At 38.2% G+C, this 23,525-nt stretch overlaps 1 protein-coding gene across 1 annotated transcript in view; it reads left to right on the top strand.

The window, feature by feature from the left end:
• Nucleotides 1–1,338: 1,338 nt before the first annotated feature.
• The window catches only part of ELOVL6 (ELOVL fatty acid elongase 6), a 70,981-nt gene continuing 48,794 nt past the window's right edge, over nt 1,339–23,525 (top strand). The window contains exon 1 of the mRNA XM_075200631.1: nt 1,339–1,643. Within this exon, the coding sequence (XP_075056732.1) occupies nt 1,555–1,643 (89 nt within the window). The 5' untranslated portion in view covers nt 1,339–1,554. The remainder of the gene's footprint in view (nt 1,644–23,525) is intronic.

The raw sequence follows: 23,525 nt of genomic DNA, 5'->3' as shown, positions 1-23,525 counted from the left end.
TAGATACGAATCTTAAATGCAGGCTGTGTATTTAGCCTAAAACACTTGACAATTTACGTCGACCTACAGAGAAAGATAAATAACAATAAACCTTAATAAATAAAAATAGTAATTTATTTTAATATTCACTTATATTTTGTTTTGGGGAGAACTGAGATAAAAATACCAAATGGTACTTACCTTATCTTTCAACTAGCAGCTCCCCCAATGCATTTAATGGTTACACATATTAGATCCCTTTTTTCTGTTTGGGAAGGCTTAGTTTGGTTTGAGGGTGCTCCATTCAACTGTGGTCCATTGTTCATCTCACAACTCTGTGTGAGTCTGCAGGGGAGAGGGTTCAGGCAGGAAGTACAGCCACATGGACCATTACAAGACTGAACATGTGGAGATTGCAGCTTTTATCCCACTTCTTACGGGACTTACTAAAAGTAATGACAGCTTCAGTCTGCTAAAAGGAATGCCAATAGAATTCTAGGATAGCAAATTGAAATTTGATGTATATTTTTAAAAATCTTATACTTCTTAAGTATATCTTCTACACAGTTATTTCTAAGGTACTTGGTCATGTTTTACATGTGGAATGACATGGAATGACGGACGATTACTGTGGAATGACAGCTGTTTTATACACCATGTCAATGCAGAAATATCAGTAAAAAAACTTGCATTTCTCCCCAAAAAACACCCCTATTTCTCCCACATCCTCTAATCCCAAACGCTAAATCCTTTGCATATATGCTCCCCCACACCTGTACCCCACTACATTACTACATCAGTCATATACGCTCCCCCCACACCTGTAACCCATTACATTATTACTACATCAGTCATATACGCTCCCCCCACACCTGTACCCCAATACATTACTACACCAGTCATATACGCTCCCTCCACACCTGTACCCCACTACATTACTAGATCAGTACATAAGTCACAACTTCATTGTGCAGCTCCCCAGACTTCACTAAAAGAAAGGAGCAGGTCAGTGAATATTCCCCAGACTTCACTAAAAGAAAGGAGCAGGTCAGTGAATATTTTGCTATTAACTGTCAAGGCTGGTTTAAGAAAATAGAGTTTTCATTATGAAAAAAGAATATACAATAATTTTGTAATGGGGTTACTTTGAGTGAAACCAGTGTCTATATTTTTTTCAACAAAAGGTCCCAGTCTACAAGTTATATGTTGTCCTATTTTGATAAAATTACCTAATCTTAACTGAAATCAATCACTTATTGCCTAACTAACATGTGATGTTTTATGGTGAGAATTGCACATATAGATGTATGAGTGTCAGGTGATCTTGTACAGATATGAGGAGGCTTTAGGACCGCAGCGCTGCAGTGCTGTCAGGGTGGATGCAGAAGAAAGGAGGAGGAGAGCCTGTGACCCGAGAGGAGGATAGGGCAATGCTAAATCAAGGGTACAGTTAGAGGCACACAGACACCCAAGCAAGGGGATTAATAAGGAGCTGTGTGTGAGAGACACACAGATAAGGGACAGGAGGGATCGAGTCCATTCTCCTCACCAGGTATCACACAGCAGGTCGCCCCAATGAACATGTCAGTGTTGACTTTGCAAGAATATGAATTCGAGAAGCAATTTAACGAAAATGAAGCGATTCAGTGGATGCAAGAGAACTGGTAGGTGCAGGCTGATTGCCATGTATTAGTATGTTTCTTGTTTCTGGGTGCTCGGGATCGGCAGTATGTGAGCGATCTCCTGCACACATTCATTCAAATGCCTCATGTAGGAGTGAGATGCAATGATGTCCCTTCCCATGAAATGCAAATTTCACACTGTAGACCACATGTATATTCTATCTGTATTGCGTATGCTGTGGGGACAATAAAGCCTGAATTAATTCATTTGTGAATGTTAACTCTATCCATAGCAGGCCTTTCTGGCAGCTGAAGGGTGCCAGTTGCACATTGGTGTACCAGGGGCCCTGCTGTTTATACAATGAATGGAAGCACTATGTTTCTGCACTGTATGCTGTGAACATGCATCTTCTGATAGCCTTACTGCTATGTGGCCACTTGCAGCCAGCAGCCCAGTACCTAGTTTACCCGCAGGCTAGGGGACTGCTAGCAGGAGGTTCATACAGAATGAGAGGGCCTAAGCTGTAATAAGCTCATGCCATTAACCACTAAACTGCCATAACAGAAGCAAAAAAACAACAACAATTACTTAATGAACTTAGTCTTTTGTGACATATATGCACCTTCACAAACATTTGTATTATGTATGATAATGATGAATGTATAAAATTTCAGTATTTTGTGGCAACGTTTATGTCAGGTGCTGCAAATCACTATGTCCAGCGTGGCCCCCAAGTGCTGACCATGGCCGAGACCGATTCTATTAATTAGGGCTAACAAGTGTGTGGTGTGGGGGTGTGGCCTGCGTTTAATGAATAGCAGTTTTAACCTTCATGGCTAAATTATTGTAGAAATGCTCCTGTATTTTGTTGGTCCGTTGTGTGTATATTATTTTGCTGTACTCTATAGACAGCTTGTTTTTCCAGGTATGCAGAAAAAGTCATAGGGCCAGATTTACTAAGCTGCGGGTTTGAAAAAGTGGGGATGTTGCCTATAGCAACCAATCAGATTCTAGCTGTCATTTTGTAGAATGTACTAAATAAATGAAAGCTAGAATCTGATTGGTTGCTATAGGCAACATCCCCACTTTTTCAAACCCGCAGCTTAGTAAATCTAGCCCATAGAGTGTCGGTGACTGTAAGTGTAGGCAGTGATGCTTCGTATAGTCTTTGATTTGTCCTTCCTCCTGCTATTCCCAAGTCCTGTGCTGCGAGGGCTGTGCATGCAGACATGCAGCACGTGTTCATGTTCATCTAATGGTCTGTGACAAAAGAATAAGATGCTCAGCTTTCTCCAGTAGTTGCTGGCTTTTCATATTCTCACTAGGTTGAGTAATGTCATCGTAGTTCACTCATTAATTGAGCCGGTTCCACTCTGTGCCTATTCAATTGAAAGTTTTTATTTCGGGAATATTTGCATGCAGGGAACTTTTGGCAGAAACCAGCAGGCTAGAATTTACTTATCACAACAGTTTATTCATCTGCAATGCCAAAAATGATGCTGCTTAACAAGAGAATAGATTGTAGATAGGACAACCATGTTTGCATAGTATGCTGCATGGGCAGGATGTGGGTTTAAGGGACAGCAGTGGTCTGCTGATAGATTCTGTAATAATTACTGTAAAATTAATATATATGTATACAGTATACATATATATATATATATATATATATATATATATATATACACACACACACACCATCATCCTTCATTGGCATCTTCGAAAATGTGTGTGGGTGTATATATGTGTATATATATATATATGTATATATATATATATATATATATATATATATATATATATATATATATATAATATATATGTGTGTGTGTGTGTATTACAGTGGTCAAAGTTGGTTGGTGTACTGTAGTATACCATACAGACAATTCTACTGCTCTTTTAAGTAAAACTACCACATTCACTTCAATGTTCTATACCGCCACTTCTAAAATTACACTTTGACCACAGTATATCTATACCCATTTCCACATTTGTAGTTTTACTGTAGTCATTAGCATTCCTGGCGGCTTTCAGTGTTTGATATGGTGACCGAAGGCTTCTAGAAACATCTTTGTGCTAATAAACAAAATATCAGAAACTTTCAAATATATGAAGGGTTTTTACAAGGTACAGAAGGGAAACATTCTTCAAAGGAAGAGGAATATTAGAACACAAGGACCTGCGCTAAAACTGGAGGGAAGTCGGTTCAGAAGAAATTTGAGAGAAAAACTACTTCACAGAAAGGGTAGTGGATAAGTGGAATAGCCTCCCATCAGAGGTGGTAGAGGCTAATACAGTAGAGCAATTTAAACATGCTTGGGATAGACAAGGATATCCTTATAAAGAATAAAGCATCAAATAGGGTTTGAGGTTACCATAAGTTAAAAAATGGGCAGACTAGATGGGCCAAGCGGTTCTTATCTGCCATCAAATTCTATGTTTCTATGATTATTTCACTTTAGGGTACTTACTGGTTGGTAGTTTGACAGCATGTGAAGCATTATACTATGTTCAACAGCAGGTGGATGCAGCGTTGGTGCTTTAACACATGATAACAATGCCAAGTACTTTAACTATATTCATGACATTTCAAACGACTGTCCGAATGTAGCTGCAGCAAGCTGCATCCATGGTTCACCAGTATTTGATCACTATTGTGACAAGTTCTGATGTGGTCCTCTGCTTCCATTGAACACAGTGGAAGGTAACACACAGTAAGTACGTACCATACACTTATTTTTTCTAAGTTTCTCAACATGTGTCACTTATACTGACAAATGTTTTCCAAGTACTATATATTGTTTGAAAACGTATCCTTTAATGTATATACATTTCTACCAAGAAATCCCTTATGTCTTGAATGTTTAAAATATATTCATGTATTTTAGTGTTGTATTAATTACTAAAAAATGAAACTTAGAATTTCAGTTTAATGCAACAGGTGGACGCTTGAATCTGTGTGTGGTTTGTGGTTCCTATATGTAATATTGTCCCGTGGAAAACTTTAAAGCCTTTCTCTCATGATCTCTAGTTTTATTTTGGTTTTATCTCCCTTATTCAATTAGTAGAAATAACACGCAAGCCATCAAATAGTCCAACCGCCCATGTGCAAGAAATGTACAGGTAAATGTCACAATTCACCAGGGGGAAAGACTTCAAATCCATCAAGTTTATCTGCTAATTCAGTTGTTGATATACAGATTTAATTTAGTTTATTCACCTTACAGTCTGATGTTTTTATGAAATTTTAAGTTTGCAATTTTAACTGCAAACTGATGTTAGGTGGAAGAATGAAAGCCTTTTGCTTTGGGTAATGTCAGCTGAATGATTTAGAACACCACAATTTTCTGAGCAGGAAACTGCAGTGTTGTAAAGTAATGATACACTCAATCAGGAATAAACAAAAGTGAATCGGGAATACTCTACTCTGTTACACCCAAGCAATTCTTATATCAGAGTGCTGAATATAGGGGTATGACTTCAGAATTACTTTGGTGTGACGGAGGAAAAGCGATAAAGTATGGAAATAACTGTTATCAATTTCTTCATTTCTCTTGGCCTTAATTATATGATATATGGGAATATATTCATCATCATCATCCCCATTTATTTATATAGCACCACTAATTCTGCAGCGCTGTACAGAGAACTCGCTCACATCAGTCCCTGCCCCATTGGGGCTTACAGTCTAAATTCCCTAACATACACACAAACAGACAAGGGTCAATTTGTTAGAAACCAATTAACCTACTAGTATGTTTTTGGAGTGTGGGAGAAAACCAGAGCACCCGGAGGAAACCCACGCAAACACAGGGAGAACATACAAACTCCTCACAGATAAGGACATGGTCGGGAATTAAACTCATGACCCCAGTGCTGTAAGGTAGAAGTGCTAACCATTTAGCCATATATTGTATGATTCAAACATTTCCCCATATGGTCACCACAGTTTGATTCAGAGTAAACATTTATCCTGATTATAGAATACATTAGGCAAAAAATTATATTTTTGCAGATAGCTAGCTCTGATCATGAATGCAGCTCGTTCTATTCTTGCAACAACAAAAATCAGTTTGGGCACCCCAGTTAAAATTTGGATAAAAAAATCTATAGTTTTATTTTTTGTTAAAGCTGGGTTAATCATCCAGTGAATGCCACACAAAGCCCTATAATTTGGCACCATGGCATAGCCCTATAGACATTAACTGTGGAACACATATGTTCCTGCCTCAGATCTGGCAAAGAATTTCTAGAATTGGTGTCCAACAGTGAATTTGTTCAACCTTGGACTTGACTGTACTCTATGTTGACTTCCTGAGTTAGTCATCTAGTGAATGAATTTCTCTGTAGCCATTTCACTGTATATAATTCCTTTGGGTAATTACCATGTACCGTGTCTTTTGGTAAACCGTTTTTTTCAATTAAAAGGAACTAATATCCCCTGAGTGCATAGCCTGCTATACAGATTATTTATATGTAGAGATAATGAATATCTGCAGCTTTTAATCCAAGTCTCTGCAGAAGCATGTTATATGTGGACGTGCAAATAATCAAGTTTTCTCCAAATCTCTTGGATTAGGCTTCGATGCCAACATTAGGAATGATTTCCAGGGACATTATTGCAGGTAGTGAGACTGTGCAAACTAATTGGTGTGGCTTAGTAGAGAGAGAGATAGAGTGCATGGTTACCATGCTACATAGCTCTCCATGTTATTCTCAAATATTGTAAATATCAGTGCCCATCATTAATACAATATGCAATGCCCATCATTCCCCATTATAACCTATGCTTAGTTCCAGTAAATAAAACATCTGAGCCAAATAAGTCCCTTAAAACTCTGTTATGGGGTAATCCCAAATACCATCACTTAATGTGGCTTCATGATTTTATGTTCTGAGTGAAGTACGTTGAGCACTTATTTTTTGATCATTTTGTTACTTTTGCTATGTTAAGTGTTAATTGACATTGCTTGTTTTAGGTACTGCATTTACCCCTGAGCCATGCTTTTAGGGCAATTTTCTTCCTACCCATCTTGGCTGAATTGATGCCCGTGAAAGATGTTCTGCAGGTGCCTAGCTTGTTTAAGAGATATATAGAGAGACATTTATGTAAAGATTAATATATACAGGATGGCGAATGGTAGGAGGTTAGAAGACTCATTTATTTCAGGTTCAGTAAATTCAAGGATCGTTTCATGCAATCTGTTTATTTATAAGATATACTTTACACGTTTTCATATCGCAGGAATTTGATCTACGTTTCAAATGTTCTGCAGAACCTGTATCATTTATATAGCGCCACTAATTCCGCACCGTTGTACAGAGAACTCGCTCACATCAGTCCCTGCCCCATTGAAGATTACAGTCTAAATTCCCTAACACACACACACACACACACACACAGACTGAGAGAGACTAAGGGCACTTTAATAGCAGCCAATTAACCTACCAGTATGTTTTTGGAGTGTGGGAGGAAACCGGAGCACCCGGAGGAAACCCACGCAAACACGGGGAGAACATACAAACTCCTCACAGATAAGGCCATGGTTGGGAATTGAACACATGACCCCAGTGCTGTGAGGCAGAAGTGCTTAGGACCTGCCTCAAAATTGTGGCATTTGTACAGAGTGTATTAGTTTTATGAGTGACCACCTTTATAAACACCCTTTGTTTGATTACTAGCAGTAGCCACAAAAAATATATTGGTGGGACATAAGGGGGCAATTTATTTCTGAAGTTCTGTCACAGCCACATAATATGTTCGGGTACTAAAACATTTTGCGGGCAAATATCAGCTCTGTTTTAAATACCACAATACAAGAATTTGCACTCATAATTTAATTCTCCTCTATAAATTATGTGCATGCCCCTGAGTGTATATCAAACTATAGTAGCCTAAAGCAAACAAAACAAGAAACACTCACTACAGAACCTCAGCACAAAATAGGAGTAGAAAATAGAATTTTTTTGAGGCACAAACAATGAGGACAAATAGATACTATAAAACTTAGATTAAAAACAGAAAACTATGTTAACAATATATGCTGCCTCATTGTGCAAAAATGAAAAGAAATAAGGAGGAAAGTGCTGACTTACAAATAGCACAACCCAAAATATGTGAATAGAATGGATTAAAGAATGAATGAGTGATTGAATGTAGTGACAATAAGTCAAGCTATAAAGAAACAAAACAGGGTGTAGTACTATAGTGGAAGTACTCAGACGCGCCATCAGTGGATAGAAAGTATTAATGATGCCATTACAAATTCTAAATGAGCAAACGTGAATGCAGGTTGCACCAACAGGTTCTACAAAATATTAATTTTACAGAGCCTATTCAATTAGCTGTGAGGTGCCATAGTAGCACCGTGCATTGTGTTTCCCTGTGATGTTTAGCGAGCAAAGTTTTTAGTACCATAATTTACAGGTTTGTGCAGATAAACACACCGTGCAAGGCTACTACGGAACATTGTGGCTAATTGAATCAACAAATGAACACTAGTGCTAAAACTTGGCTATGCCTGAATTAGTGTACACTGTACCATTACTATGCAATACATGTGAAACTGTTGAATGTGTATTTTGTTAGGCAATTGATTGGCTCTGATGGTGGCTCTGATGGGTGTATAAATTGGCTAAAGTGTGAGTAATCCATTATTGTTTTGGTTTTATTATTTGTAAAAATTCAAAACAAGCTCCTTTAAAAAAAAAAAACAACAACCCAAAAACCCCCAGTGCAGTATCCATTGTTTTCAGCCTACTGGGTAAAACTGTTAATCCAGCAGGGACCCATCATTATAACCTAAATTGAAAGACATTTGACCATCGGTGGCGCCTATTATGACCTGTGGCGATAACTGTAATACTTGAATTCACCATCATTATCCTTAATCTGTTGTGCACATGTTTATATCAACAGTTATAACGGCAGTACCCACTATACCTGCTTTGCCAACATTAATACCAACATTAATACCAACAATGTCCTTCACTCAATTTGGCTTCAGCTCCTAGACTAGGCATTGGCTAACCTGTGGCACTCCAGGTGTTGTGAAACTACAAGTCCCAGCATACCCTTCCAGCAAGAAGCTACTGTATATTGGCAAAGCATGCTGGGGCTTGTAGTTTCACAACACCTGGAGTGTTACAGTTTAGCCAAGCCTGCCCTAGACTCTGCCACTCTCACTTTGCTGCACCATCCTGCAGAAGATGACCAGAGGTTGTTGGAAGTGTGAAAGGCTGTCACACTTCCATGCTTCAATAAGCCATTAGTTGTAGCAGCTGTGAGCTGGGGTTGACAATGGAAATAAATACTGTATAGAGGATTATAACACAAACCTGTGCATGAGAAATGCATATATAAACTCCAGAATCTGAGTTCTCAGAGTACAGTTACATGTATGCAAGAAATCCTGTGACTAATGGCAGGTATGCATTATACAAAGTACCTTAACATCCGTTCTTGTTAAAGTGAGACAGCAATCCCAAAATGTCATACAATCTAAAAGAAACGCAGAGGGTTATTAATTAAAATTGCCTTTAATACAAATTAGCACCAAACCAAACCATCAATCGGTAATTAGCTTTTATCTATCAAAAGTTAGACAATGAAAGCATCTGATTGGTTGCTATGGCTTAGTGCAAAATGTACCCCTAAATGCAATGTTTACCCACCTTTGAGCAATGTTGGTAAATAACCCTCAAGCGTTTTCCATTTGCAGTAAGAGTACTTTCTAAATAAAGATAGATAATTGGCATATTTTAAGAGAAGTGGAATGACCTATATAGGCTGCAGAAATTACATAAAAAATCATGTCCTTGTTTCCCCATTTCATAAACTAGCTATTTGAAATGTTAGTCTGAGCTGAATTAGATAACTTGTAAATTCAAACACATTGATTCAGCACACAGGTCATTCATTGCTGGTAGTCTGCATGAGGATCTATGCTTAGTGTTGTGGTAGAACCCTGCATACATGGCTTCTACATGTACAGTTACGTATGACTTGTAGTGGGTCTTTTTTTGCTATGTAGTTAGTGATTGAAGTGATATTTATACTTTTAGTTAGTGAACCACCATTTTTGGTGGTGGATTTCTCAAGGTGTCTCGGTCTGTTAAATTACAGTGGTGCTTCATTGTGCATCACTGCGATTTGTCACTGCACTGTTTTAATAAATAGACCCACTTGTGTTGATACTTATATAGTCTTATGGCCATGTAATGACTTTCTGCTTCCTCTCACGGTGTGTACAACTCGCCACTGCTGTACAACATGTATTTTTGCTCCTATACTACTAGTTCTGAATCCGCTGTAGCTCTCCATCCACATCTGCACTAAAACGACGAGTAAAGTGAGCAATATTAACATTATTCAGTTTATGATATTATCCAGATCTTCTTGGGTAACTGGCAGGAGTTCCAGATTCCGTGGACAATTTATGTTCTGAATTACTGAAGGGATATGTGTTGGTCTGGAAGGAATGGTATTTCCATTATTTAGCCCTGTAAACCTTAAAAACAAAAAGCATTAATTAAGGCATGATAAGTTCAAATTATAACCACACACTGCTGAAAGTCTAGGACATTGGGCATTGGAACCAAAACATTTAAGCAAACTGCATTTGTCTTGTTCCTACTCCCTCCCATTCACTCCGGAATGGCTGAAAAAATGTCAGCATGGATGTATCCCTAAGGTTCATATAAAACATCCAAACCTGATATCCCTATTTTTTTCCGGGTAGACCGAAAAGAGACATGAGGAAATGTGACATACAGTATAAGGGATTATATTTCCCTATAAGAAGAAGCACAACAGTGCACACTAATACCTTCACTTAACTGCAAAAGGACCGCCCAAAATGTTGTAATACAGTACTATTTCTAGTAACCGAAAGGTAAATGCCTTACTGTAAATGACTATGATTTAGCCTAACCTTTCCAGATTTTCTAAAGTAATGTTCTAAAGTGTGCATAATGCTAGACAGATTTGCATGTGTTTTTCTATATTTTTCATTTCCATTTCCATTTTGAGTTCTGGAAAGCCATGGTGCACATACAGTACTTTTTCCCTTATAGACCAATGACTCCAAATATGCAAGCATCTGTTCTGCACTTACTTGGAATAAAACTGGTTGTAATAGACATTTATATTTAGGTGTGTTAGAGCCCACCTAATCTTATAAACCTGAATGCATGAATTTGTGAAGATGGAAGATCTTTAAAGAAATGTGGTATCGGCTAAAACTTTTGTCCACAACTATCGTTCTTACCTAGAGTGCATGTGAGTTCAGTAGGGCTAACATTGCATTTTGGAGAAAATTTGCACCAAACAATAGCACCCAATCAGACACTTCCTCTAGACATATAGGACCACATTTAGAGTCGGATTAAAAGTCAGTTTAAGATGTGGAGGAGTGGGAGTGTGCCACAGCTTGGTAGGGTATTACGAGTAGCAAGCAACCCCATTTGCGTCCCACTCGTAATACCCCACCAAGCTGCGAGCAGTTTGTGCAGCTAGCTAACCGCTTGCGACACCTAATTCCTGCCGCACAGCTTTAGCCCTGTTTTGACGTGTGTTGCGTCTGCGCCTCACTGTGTCTAGGATTTACTTACATGGTCATGCCTTCACAATTCTGTGTTCTGCTCTTTCTCTCTTAGTGATCCGCAAGCTGTCGCAAGTGTTAATTGCATCCAAGATGCAGGCGGATATGGTGCTTGCTGCACATGCCTGATTTTTTTTTTGGGTCTTTGCGCCTAAAACGGACTTTGCGTCCGACTTTAAATGAGGCCCATAAAAGATAAATGCTGATTGGTTTGCTGTGTTTCACAAAGTGGGAAGAGATCTGTGTTACTTAAAAGTATGAGCTAAAAAGCTTTTAGCTGAAGAGGTTTCACAATAAAATTGACTTTATTTGCCCCAATTTTGCACCAAAATGCAATGTTTAAAAAGAGATTAATATGAGCCTGTCAGCAGCCCATAAAACTGTGCTGGTTCTTTTAAAGAGGACCATATTACAACATCAACTTTATTTTTTATAATTCTTTTATATCTTCATCCCAAAGCACAGTGACGAGGTCATCCTAATTTTTATTGTACTGACAAGCATGCTTCCTTTTCATTTGCAAACAGGTGTTAGTGGTATCAAGAAGGAAAGGGAGATGACTGATATATACATAAAATAAAATACCTGAACAGTACATGTGTTAATTCATGGTGACAGGTGCAATTTTATAGGTGTGTACAAAGGTGTGTTTTAACAGAAAAACTCCAATGGATGTGGAATAGTATACTGGAACTGTTCATTATAGTCCATATATTTGTTGGTCTGGAAAGCCCCAGATAACACTTGCAATGCACTGCAATGTATATCTATATATTGCACCATTCAAAACTTGTACATATTGTACATACAATAGGTTAATGTACTCTTTAAATACACTATTTTATATGTTTGAACTTGGTAAATGTATAACTTAAATGGCTGAACTCAGCATTAAATTTGTGTTGTGCAAAATGAATATTTTTTTAAACATGTCTGCTTGCATCTCCCAATTCAAATGAAAAACTTGTTCACATGGTTAAAGAAGTATTTGTGATTTATACCTTTTTCTTGCAAAATCTACTTTCAGATATCTACTAATACAAAGGTGGTGGTGCAGTATAGAGGGATTATATGGCAGACCTTTCTCTGATGCCAGTGTGAATATATGTTACCATACTGGTTGTTTACAAGGGGTGTGTAGTTAAAGTTTTCTTGACTAGTTAAGTCTGTGTTGGAATTTATTAGAATGGTAATAGGAATGTGAGTGGACGTTCTATTCTTCGCCTGCCTCGCCTGTCTGCATAGTGCGGGCTTGCAGCTGTAGCCGTTGTAATTGTATAACCAATGACTGTTATCTTCTGATGTCTGCTGACACACAGAACACCAATAGGATTGCAGGAAGTCTATGCTGACTGCTGGAAAATAATCCATGCAGGCAGACGTCACAGAGGACGGAGTCTGCCTGAAATCACACACTCTAGAAACTATTGAGTCATCCACCCAGAAGCCTGCTGAATGAACACATCGTTTATACAACACACTTCAATGAATATTAAAACTGAACACAAGCACCTGGCTTGTCATTTCTGTTACAGCTTTTACCCTAGTTCTGATTTTCTACAGAAATTGTCAGTATTATTTGCTTGCTAAACATAACAGATTATCAATGCTCTCAATAAACTCGCATAGGATTAGTTTTCTTAACACTAGCTATGTGGACTGACAGTCTGCTCATTAAATTGCAGACAGAACACAGGAGGGGGGGCTCACCTATTGTATAGGTTTGTGAGGTTTAGTAAAAATTATTGTAAGTTACAATTAGGAGTTTTTTAAATAACTGATCGTTGTACCTCATAGACACTCATTAACAAATACATTAAAAATCCAAATTAAGAGTGCCCCCTCACCAAGACATCCATAGTTCATTAAAATTCTGAGAAATTGCTTGTGACTCACATTATGGGGTCTAATTATTAAAATGGAGACAACAGCAGGATTCTCCGTAAAATTACAGAATTTATTTAACGGTTTATGACAGGATAAACCTGAAAACAGTCCCCATAGACCAATATGGGGACCGTGAAGTTCTGCAAATTGTTAAGCTTTGAAAAGTTCTGCTTTTCGCAGCAAGGTAATCTGTCATTTTCAATGGGATCCAGCTGAAGTCTCTCCGACATCGCAGGATCCTTCAAGTGTGGAAGTGCTATGCACATAGCAATTCATTCACCGGCTGCCTAGTAAAAACAGTTCATGCTGCAGGGGGAACTTCGCCAGGGCCCCCAGACAGCCCCGGCATGGTAAATTATAATGGTGATTCATTATGCATGGCAGAGATGTGCAGCAATGCATAATGATTGTCACTGCACTGTTTTGATAAATAGACCCCAATATACCTTGATGTAGTAGAACATGCTTAAATGCTTTACTCAGTTTCTAAGAGAGAGATCACTATTTTCATAGTTCTATTTCCTTGAGGTAGGTTCAAAGTATCAGAATTTATAGTGTGTTGCCTGAACAAGGTGTATTTTTGTCGCTTTATGCATGTAATGCTACATTGTCCTGGAAAATAATTCCTCACCTTTTTTTAATCTGCTTCCTTACTGTCGCCACATAATTTAATGTGAAATAACACCCTTCTATATTTCCAAATACAAATATTTATTTGCAGAAGAATGCCGTTTGTCTAATTAAACAGTTTGCTGCATTGGTTTGTATACTGTGTTTGCTATATTTCATGATACCATTTGCTAGACTTGAACTATTTTGACAAGTGTTCAGTATTGAATCTCTTGTCATCGTACATAACTTAGTGAAATACTTTGAAATCTTCTAGAATTCTGTGAAGCAGCCCTACCCACTTTTCACTATGTGCCTTAACCTGAATCTTGTTTGTAAGTCTGTTCCTTTATGGGGTAAATGTCACATTAATGCAACACTGATTTGGTGCTCAGGAAAGTTGCAAATTAAAGTTGCCACATTTTTTTTTAGGTTTTCTTTTTGTTTTGTTTTTTCTTACCATAAATCACTGGCGTCATAGGACCTCATTTAGAGTGGGATGCAAAGTCCGTTTTAAGCGCATCCAACAAAAAAACACTATCACGCATGTGCAGAAAGCACCATATCCGCCTACATCTTGGACGCAGTTAACGCTTGCTTGCTTGCGGCTCACTATGAGAGAATGGAAGGAACGCGGAATTGTGAAGGCGTGACCATGTATATACATCCTAGTCACAGTGAGGCGCAGACGCAACACACGTCAAAAAAGGGCTTAAGCTGTGCGGCAGGAATTAGGTGGCGCAATCGGTTAGCTAGGAACTGCTCGCAGCTCGGTAGGGTATTACGAGTGGGACGCGACTGGGGTTGCTTGCCACTCCTAATACCCTACTAAGCTGCGGCACACTCCCACTCCTACACTTCTTAGACGGACTTTGTGTCCGACTCTAAATGAAATCCATAGTGTTTAGTATTGCTGCCTCACAGCACTGATGCCATGGGATCAATTCCATTCAGGGCAATAATTATATGGAATTTGTATGTTCTCCCCATGTTTTCCTTGTCTTCCTCCAGGTGCTCCAATATAAGACAATAGCTGTGCGTTTGTGGCTTCATCACAATCTCCTCTTTTGGGCTGGGTTGTACTGTTAACACAGCATGTTAACCTTCACCTCCTCCCTCCACAAGTGTGTGCACAACTTCACCATTACTTCCTTCTTTTCAGGTGGTTCAGTGTAGTTACTCAGAAACCAAGAGGATCTAAGGTAGTCGATATTTGCATAACAAACCATAATACATATTCAGAAAGAGATATACCGACGCACCAGATAATCATATGCCCAGTCTATTATTGTAATATTTGTTATCATATGACTGGGTTGGTGCACCCTACACACGTTAGGCTAATATTCGCAAAGATAAGTAGAGGGTAGAAAACGTGTATATTAGGGGCACTCTATGATTGTTTATTTATATAAAACATACATTTTAATGATTCATTTAAAATGATAGTAGAGTCCCAAAATAGTACCTTAGTACCACTAGTAGCAAAATAAAACCAAAATAATAATCAAAATAAATTTATTAAAAAGGCAGAAACAACTGCCTGGCCTCGCTGTGTAATGTGTTTTGCAATTCCCTTAATTATATTATATCTGGGTAATATCGATCATCATGCTGTCCAGGTGTCTGGCATAATAAGCAGATTAACCAAATCAATATAGACACTATTAAAAGTGCAAGAGAGATGAGCTATATCGTTACAAACAGTTCCTATTTGCATGCATATGATGTCATAAATCTAATGCAAATGGATAATATCCTTTCAATACTTTATTGATGGGGAGAGAGACAATTTAATAAAGTTGAATACATAACGTTTGGGACAGAATCAAAACCATCATATTTTCTTTTATAAGATAATTAGGTCTAGATACTCTAATATGATAGGAGTTGGTAGCGTGATTATATTGTATCCCGTTAAACAAGACTGTAATCTCCTTTCTCGCAGAGAATACCAAAGTAGCTACTATCAAATACCACTCCCTAATGAAATTGGTCTAGTGTCCCTCTCAAGGACTACAAACAAATCCCTAACGTGCTGACTATAACCACGCTCCCCTCTAGACGAGGCTGTGGGGTTATGTGATCATGTAGTATCAGACCCCCTCTATTCTATTATGGCCCCTTGATATATTATAGCATATCTCCCTAGTTTATACACATAGCGGCAGCATGAGTCACACATGTAAGCAACACAGCGAGGCGAACGCCGACGCGCATTTCGCTTACTCGCTTTAACAAGGCAAGCCAAAGAGAGGATTTGACATTTCTTTTATAGGGCAAAAGTGTCACATGATGAATACGTCACTATAGACAGACCAATCAGGGCTCATATATATCGGAGGCCCGATTTTTCGACAGGCAGTTTCAATAACCAATTAATATTAGGCATAGAGGAACCACCCCTTGAATCTGTGTTGTCTATGGCTTATACTCGTTGTTTACACATACATAATACACAGAGCAATCAGGAATATAACTTGGGTAAAGATATCTCGGCTGTTATTATATCATCTATAGGGGAAAAGATTTTTTCTGAGATCATGATCCAGTAATAGCACATGCCAATGCTTTTGAAAGATATTCAATATATTCTTCCATTCTGGACAGAAAGTACCTATCGTTCTTGTTTTCTCTTTCAAAATAGGTTTGGATGTTGGAAAAATTAAGGAATCTCTGTCTTTATGGTTTGCTTCCTGAGAGGCCCTTTGTATACTTTTCTTACTATAGCCCCTTTGTACCAGTCTTTCTCTTAGTTCTTTAGATCTTTTTTATTCTATTAATCTGTAATATAATAGATTCATACCTAATTTCAACACTCTATATTGACATATTAGGTATGGTGACCTAATGGAATCAACTTTACTTCACTTTTATCATACATCCATTTTATGATGTATGTCTTCTTTTATTTAAATGATGCTGCTAAATGCAACATCTCTTAACACAGTTATTCACTAGCTAAATCTAAAAACTTTTTTGAGTATTCACATTTTTTCTTTATAATGTGTCACAGCTTTTTATATTATAATAGACAGATGTCAGTAATAACGAGGCATGAGATGTTATCACAGAATATATTTATTTGCAGGCAATCCTGTTATTCACTTATTGGTTTACACTTACCTTATTGGAAATGCAACATCATTACAGTTAATCTGTGTTCACTTATAATAATGAAAGTCTTATCATAGCGATAGCATTGTATATTTTTTTTCAATATAGGTATGAATCAAATAAGCCTGTAGTCTACTGTGGTTCTCCCTTCTTCCTTCTCCCGCTTTTCCCCTATAGATGATATAATAACAGCCGAGATATCTTTACCCAAGTTATATTCCTGATTGCTCTGTGTATTATGTATGTGTAAACAACGAGTATAAGCCACAGACAACACAGATTCAAGGGGTGGTTCCTCTATGCCTAATATTAATTGGTTATTGAAACTGCCTGTCGAAAAATCGGGCCTCCGATATATATGAGCCCTGATTGGTCTGTCTATAGTGACGTATTCATCATGTGACACTTTTGCCCTATAAAAGAAATGTCAAATCCTCTCTTTGGCTTGCCTTGTTAAAGCGAGTAAGCGAAACGCGCGTCGGCGTTCGCCTCGCTGTGTTGCTTACATGTGTGACTCATGCTGCCGCTATGTGTATAAACTAGGGAGATATGCTATAATATATCAAGGGGCCATAATAGAATAGAGGGGGTCTGATACTACATGATCACATAACCCCACAGCCTCGTCTAGAGGGGAGCGTGGTTATAGTCAGCACGTTAGGGATTTGTTTGTAGTCCTTGAGAGGGACACTAGACCAATTTCATTAGGGAGTGGTATTTGATAGTAGCTACTTTGGTATTCTCTGCGAGAAAGGAGATTACAGTCTTGTTTAACGGGATACAATATAATCACGCTACCAACTCCTATCATATTAGAGTATCTAGACCTAATTATCTTATAAAAGAAAATATGATGGTTTTGATTCTGTCCCAAACGTTATGTATTCCACTTTATTAAATTGTCTCTCTCCCCATCAATAAAGTATTGAAAGGATATTATCCATTTGCATTAGATTTATGACATCATATGCATGCAAATAGGAACTGTTTGTAACGATATAGCTCATCTCTCTTGCACTTTTAATAGTGTCTATATTGATTTGGTTAATCTGCTTATTATGCCAGACACCTGGACAGCATGATGATCGATATTACCCAGATATAATATAATTAAGGGAATTGCAAAACACATTACACAGCGAGGCCAGGCAGTTGTTTCTGCCTTTTTAATAAATTTATTTTGATTATTATTTTGCTTTTATTTTGCTACTAGTGGTACTAAGGTACTATTTTGGGACTCTACTATCGTTTTAAATGAATCATTAAAATGTATGTTTTATATAAATAAACAATCATAGAGTGCCCCTAATATACACGTTTTCTACCCTCTACTTATCTTTGCAAACCATAATACATAACTGACATTAGGAATAAAGATTCCTTTCCTTTGTTTGAAGTGAAAGTGGAGAAGCAGAAACTCACTATGGTGTTATACTGCAGGAGAGAGCCTGAAGCTGGCTCAGCCAGCATCCCTCTCTCTGCTCTGGGCTAGGCAGCGGTGACAGGCTCCTGAGTAATTAAGTGTATTTCTTTGCATTTAGGACACTGAGAGATCCTTTGGAAATGATTGCCCTTTATGTAAGTGATATTTATTATCCCTGTTTTAAAGTATAACTACAGAGGCTTGGTAAGTAAAAACAATTTAAAGTTGGAGAAAACGCAGGGAAGACGGCATGTGCTGGACAGTGTGGAGAATGGAAAAAGCAGAAGAGATTGTAATGCATGTAGCAGGCAGAACAGAGGATGCTGCATTAAGAAGAGATGATTTATGTGTAGTTTATGTGAGGAATACAACCATTATATTCCCTCACTAATATGTATTGGTGAATGAGAGCACCTCACCTAAATCTAATATCCCCAGTATATACTTGTCAAGGGTTTACTAAAACATTAGAGTACAATCCCCTAATGCAGAAAAACATAAATACTAACCAAATGCCATTTTAAACTAAATCTGTATCTGAAATAAAGTTGGGGGTTAGGGGCATATATAGGGCTATGGGTAGGCAATATGTGGGCTACATAGTAGTGCTATGGAAATAAAAAGGCAAGACAGTATAATTATTACAGTAATATTGGTGGATTTTGTTGCATTTTTTTAATCAGACAAACTGGTCTCTTAGCTGCACTGCAAACGCCAACCTTTCTGACTAGTCCAGACACTGTTAACTGCAGGCTTGAGCGGCCACAGGCTTTTTAATGCCAATAATGTTTTAGTGGCAGGAGCCCCAGAAGTTACATGCCATGAGGCTCCCAGAAATTTGTATGGGACCTGGGGCTGCACTCGCACACCCTTGTGAGACCAGATGTGACCAGATCAATTTTCCTTCAGTAGTTCAATAATAAGAGCAATATTACAAAAAATGATTTGGCTTCAAGCCTAGGTTTTCCTGGAGTCAAACAGCCTTAGTCCAGTATATTTATATTTTAATGATGTTATCCTGGATACAAAATAACACACAAAAATGGAATAGGTTTAAATAAAGCATACAGTACGACATACACACATATAATGGGAATCACTTGCTTATATTAAGATACATATAATCATTTTATTTCTGGTTTTCATTGCATAATGGTGGATTAGATGTGCAGAACTCTAGTTTGCCTGCGGGTCTTGCCTTTTTATTTCCATAGCACTACTATGTAGCCCACATATTGCCCACCAATAGCCCTATATATGCCCCTAACCCCCATCTTTATTTCAGATACAGATTTAGTTTAAAATGGCATTTGGTTAGTATTTATGTTTTTCTGCATTAGGGGATTGTTAATTTAAACTGAACCCTAAAGCTTTTCAATCGTTAGGACAGCTTGGATCATGCACCATTTCCCATTCGATACACAAACAGTATAGCTCTGCATTTCTATAGTAAAGTCTGCTTTCTGCCATCCGTACAGCCCAAAGTAACTAGAAAATGGTGGTTAAAAGGGTTTTTGAAGTGGGCGGTGATAAATGGAAGAAGTGGATCAAATCTGGAAGATAAGTGCCTGTTATTACTACTACTGTATAAATGAGGTTTTCTTGCTTTTGTCATGAGTCATCCATAGTAAAGATCAAAAATAAGGATTATCCTTCAGTTGTAAATTTCTTAGAACAATCTGTTTATTGATGAAGAGAATGGCTGGTGAATTGTGCTTTTAAGTGTGAACTATCTAGTATGCTGCTTTGCATGGTACAGCTTCTACTGTTTGTAAATATGACTCATTCACACAGGGTTCCTCAGCGTTTAGAACCCCCCTTTACACTTAAACACTGTGGGTCTGATTTATAGTCGGACCCAAGTCCTTCTGTTCAGCGCAAAAGCACTTTTGGCCAAAGATCTGTCTCAGTTTGTACTTCGACGGAGACAGATCTCCCCGTTGCACCTCTCTGCACTTAGAGAGGTGGAACGGGGGGGAGGTAGTGGGCGAGTCTTGCAATGTAAGGGCCTGTTCACACTTTTTACATGCTATTTTGAGTTAAAAGCAATCGCAGTTAGGTTTCAGCTGGTGCAAGAGACCTTGATGTAGTAAAAAATAATTAAATAAAAAAAAAAAAAAAAGGTATGCACCACCTCTCAAACAGCATAACCAACCCTTGTGCTGTTTGGGGGGAAGGGGGACACAATTTTTTTGTTTTGTTTTCTTTACATTTTTTTTTATTTAGTTATCTGCTTTACAGGACGCTCTGCATGAGACACTTGCACGTCGACCCTTAAGGCAGAAAAAGAGGTGTGTTTGTTCAATTTGCAAAGTATTCTAAGTCCCTAAATACTGTGTTATGGGGTGCAAATTGCACTTACGGTTTCAGTGTAAATTGCGTCCAATCCCAAATGAGGTCCTTTGTCCGTATATATGTTTCGCTCAAAACCACATTGATAAAAATGAAGTAAATCCAGTAAAGGAATTCCTAACCTCGCACAACAATACTGTTCCTGAATACCGTGCAATAGAATCCTGTAAACCCCACATGAAGGAGCAATCACTTTACTGCCTATTGTGTTCACATGGTGTTAATGCATGAATTATGGAGATGACCAAGGTGATTTTGTAGGACCAGACAATAAATTCCTGTTAAATGTACATAGAGACAAGTGATCCCTATGAAAACCTTCACTTTCCTCTTTATGCAACGTAAGCAAATGGTTTGAAAACATGAGTAAAATGAACCCTTACATTTGGATACTTGCATACAATTACTGTTTATCTTTTAATTTTTGAAGATAGGTATAGCCACTTAAAAATATATTTGCCCGATTAAAATAATTGAGTTGGGTACTACAATTTATAGAAATAACTCATGATACCTGAAATAGGACTTCTGCCTAAAATTACCCATTGAGAGCTCACAAAAACGATATTGCTGCTATTTAACACTGAAACTGGTTTTCCTTAGCAATATCTATAACATACTTGCCTACTTTGGAGATCACCCGACCGGGAAGGGAGATCTCCATGCTGCTACCTGGGGGCGTGGCAATGTGAAATGCATCATTAGGCCCCACCCCTCTGCTAAACCATACAAAATGTGTCCAATTACAGCAGGAGGCGGGGCCAGGATTATGCAATTACCCCCGTCCCACCCATTTCCCCAACGAACAGGACAGGCATGCGGGAGGCAGCTATGATCTATAGCCTTGAATGCAAACTGTGGATTGCAATTATTGTTTTCATAGCTACAGATATTGCTAAATAAGGCCAGCTATTTACAGCCTTTTATCAAATACCTGCAGCAGCAATATTGTCTATAGTTTTCAAGACATTATTTCAGACAGAAATCTAATTTCAGGTAGCATGTTTTATACCTTAGAAATGAATTAAAATGTTATGTACAAACTTGTTCCTCTAGCGCTGAGAACTGTACACATCCCCTTTTTATAGTCATGATAAAATTATATTGCAATAAAGAAAAAAAATAGACTTTATCACAGAAGTTATATGTAGTAAAACATTACTTGTAAAGCTCTGGCCAAATGAGACAAACAATTGATTTAATGCACTCTAGAAATAGACACAAGATTCCTTCTTCTGTGTTAACTTTAGTTGCTGAGAAGGTGACCGTATATTATCCCATATAGGGTTCTTAGAGAAATTCTGTTCAGGTGTCATGGTGCTAAATAGTTTCCAGTCTGCTTCAGTGCTGGAAAATAGCGTTACCTGTAATCCATTTAACATTAGTAATGGCACGAGGCAGGGTTGTCGTCTCTTCCCCTCTAATCTTTGCTTTAGATATTGAGCCCCTGACACAAAGCATCCTGTCAAATAATTATATTTTGGGTATTAAATCTGAACATAAAATGGCATTATACACAGATTATATTTTACTCACAATCACCCAGCCACAAATCTCGGACAGAAATTGAGATTTATGGTTCCCCCGGTGGGTACAAAATTAACACCCAAATGACAAAGGTTTGACTTTTATTTAACTCGCCAATCAAAACCGCTATGGATTCTCACTTTCACACAGATGACACCTTCAAAAACTGAGATATCTAGGCATATATTTAACCAAAAATTATCACTAGCTCTATCAGGCAAAGTATATTCAACTCTTATGCAATATTAAAAATGTCCTGTTATTCTGTAACCCACAATACCATTTCAAATTTGTACAACATATTACATTCACCTTTATTTGGGCCAAAAATCACCCTAGTTTACCAAAAAATTCTTCAAAGGCCCTCCAAGGGTAGCAGACTGGATGTAGCAAACTTCAATAGATACTACCAAGCGGTGTAGCTTGCCTAGGAATACAGCCTTCCCAACGAATACATGGGTCATGAATGAATCAGATACCATTAAATGCCATTACCACATTGTACTCCCTTTTCTGGCAACCCCCCCCCTGGAAAATTCTCACCCAGTAGTGCTCTCCACATCCATTTGGGACAGTGCCAACAAGGTCTACATGTTTGCTTCAGATCCCTCTCTGCTTAGTCCCAACTTCGGCAACTCTGTTTTTAATCCAGGCCTTCATTCCTCATTTTCTGCCCTATGGCTGGCAGGTGATGTCAGATTCCTTAGCCATATAACCTGTATATCCACATTTCCCCAGTTTTCAGATCTGAAATCGTCGATCAATTTATCCCATAAAAAAAATGTTTTCAATTTCTGTAGATTGGATACTTTCAAACATCTCAAGGTTCACTCCTAACAATGAGACCTTTCACCACTTTTGAAACACTCTGTGGTAGACAGGCCTCTACAAACGTTTTACTCTCTACACTTTATGCCGTGCTTTCTTTAGCTGCTCTCTGCCTGCGGCAGAACTGAAATCCCTAGCTCCTCTTGCTGCAATTGCTAAAAGGATATGTTATTTCTACCATATAGTGTATATCACTGCTATTGTACACAACTCTGCAAAATCATTCTGTAAGATCCACTCTGCCACTAAGCCAAAAAAAACACACAAAAACATTTCTGAGACATATTCTGACAGGCTCTCTTTAATGACTACTATGGCGAGTCCATTTTAACATTTAGGGCCTCATTTAGAGTCGGACGCAAAGTCCGTTTTAGGCGCATTGGCCAAAAAACCACTATCACGCATGTGCAGCAAGCACCCTATTCGCCTGCATCTTAGACGCAATTTACACTTGCGACAGCTTGTGGCTTACTACAAGGGAAAGGGCGGGACGCAAAATTGTGAAGTTGTGACCCCCGTAAATAAATCCTAGTCGCAGTAAGGCGCAGACGCAACACACGTTAAAGAAGGGATAAAAA

This window comes from Mixophyes fleayi, chromosome 1, assembly GCF_038048845.1.
Source record: "Mixophyes fleayi isolate aMixFle1 chromosome 1, aMixFle1.hap1, whole genome shotgun sequence".
Classification (NCBI taxonomy): Eukaryota; Metazoa; Chordata; class Amphibia; order Anura; family Limnodynastidae; genus Mixophyes; species Mixophyes fleayi.
Note: the sequence above shows the minus strand (reverse complement) of the source record. Positions and strands in the feature narration are given on the sequence as shown.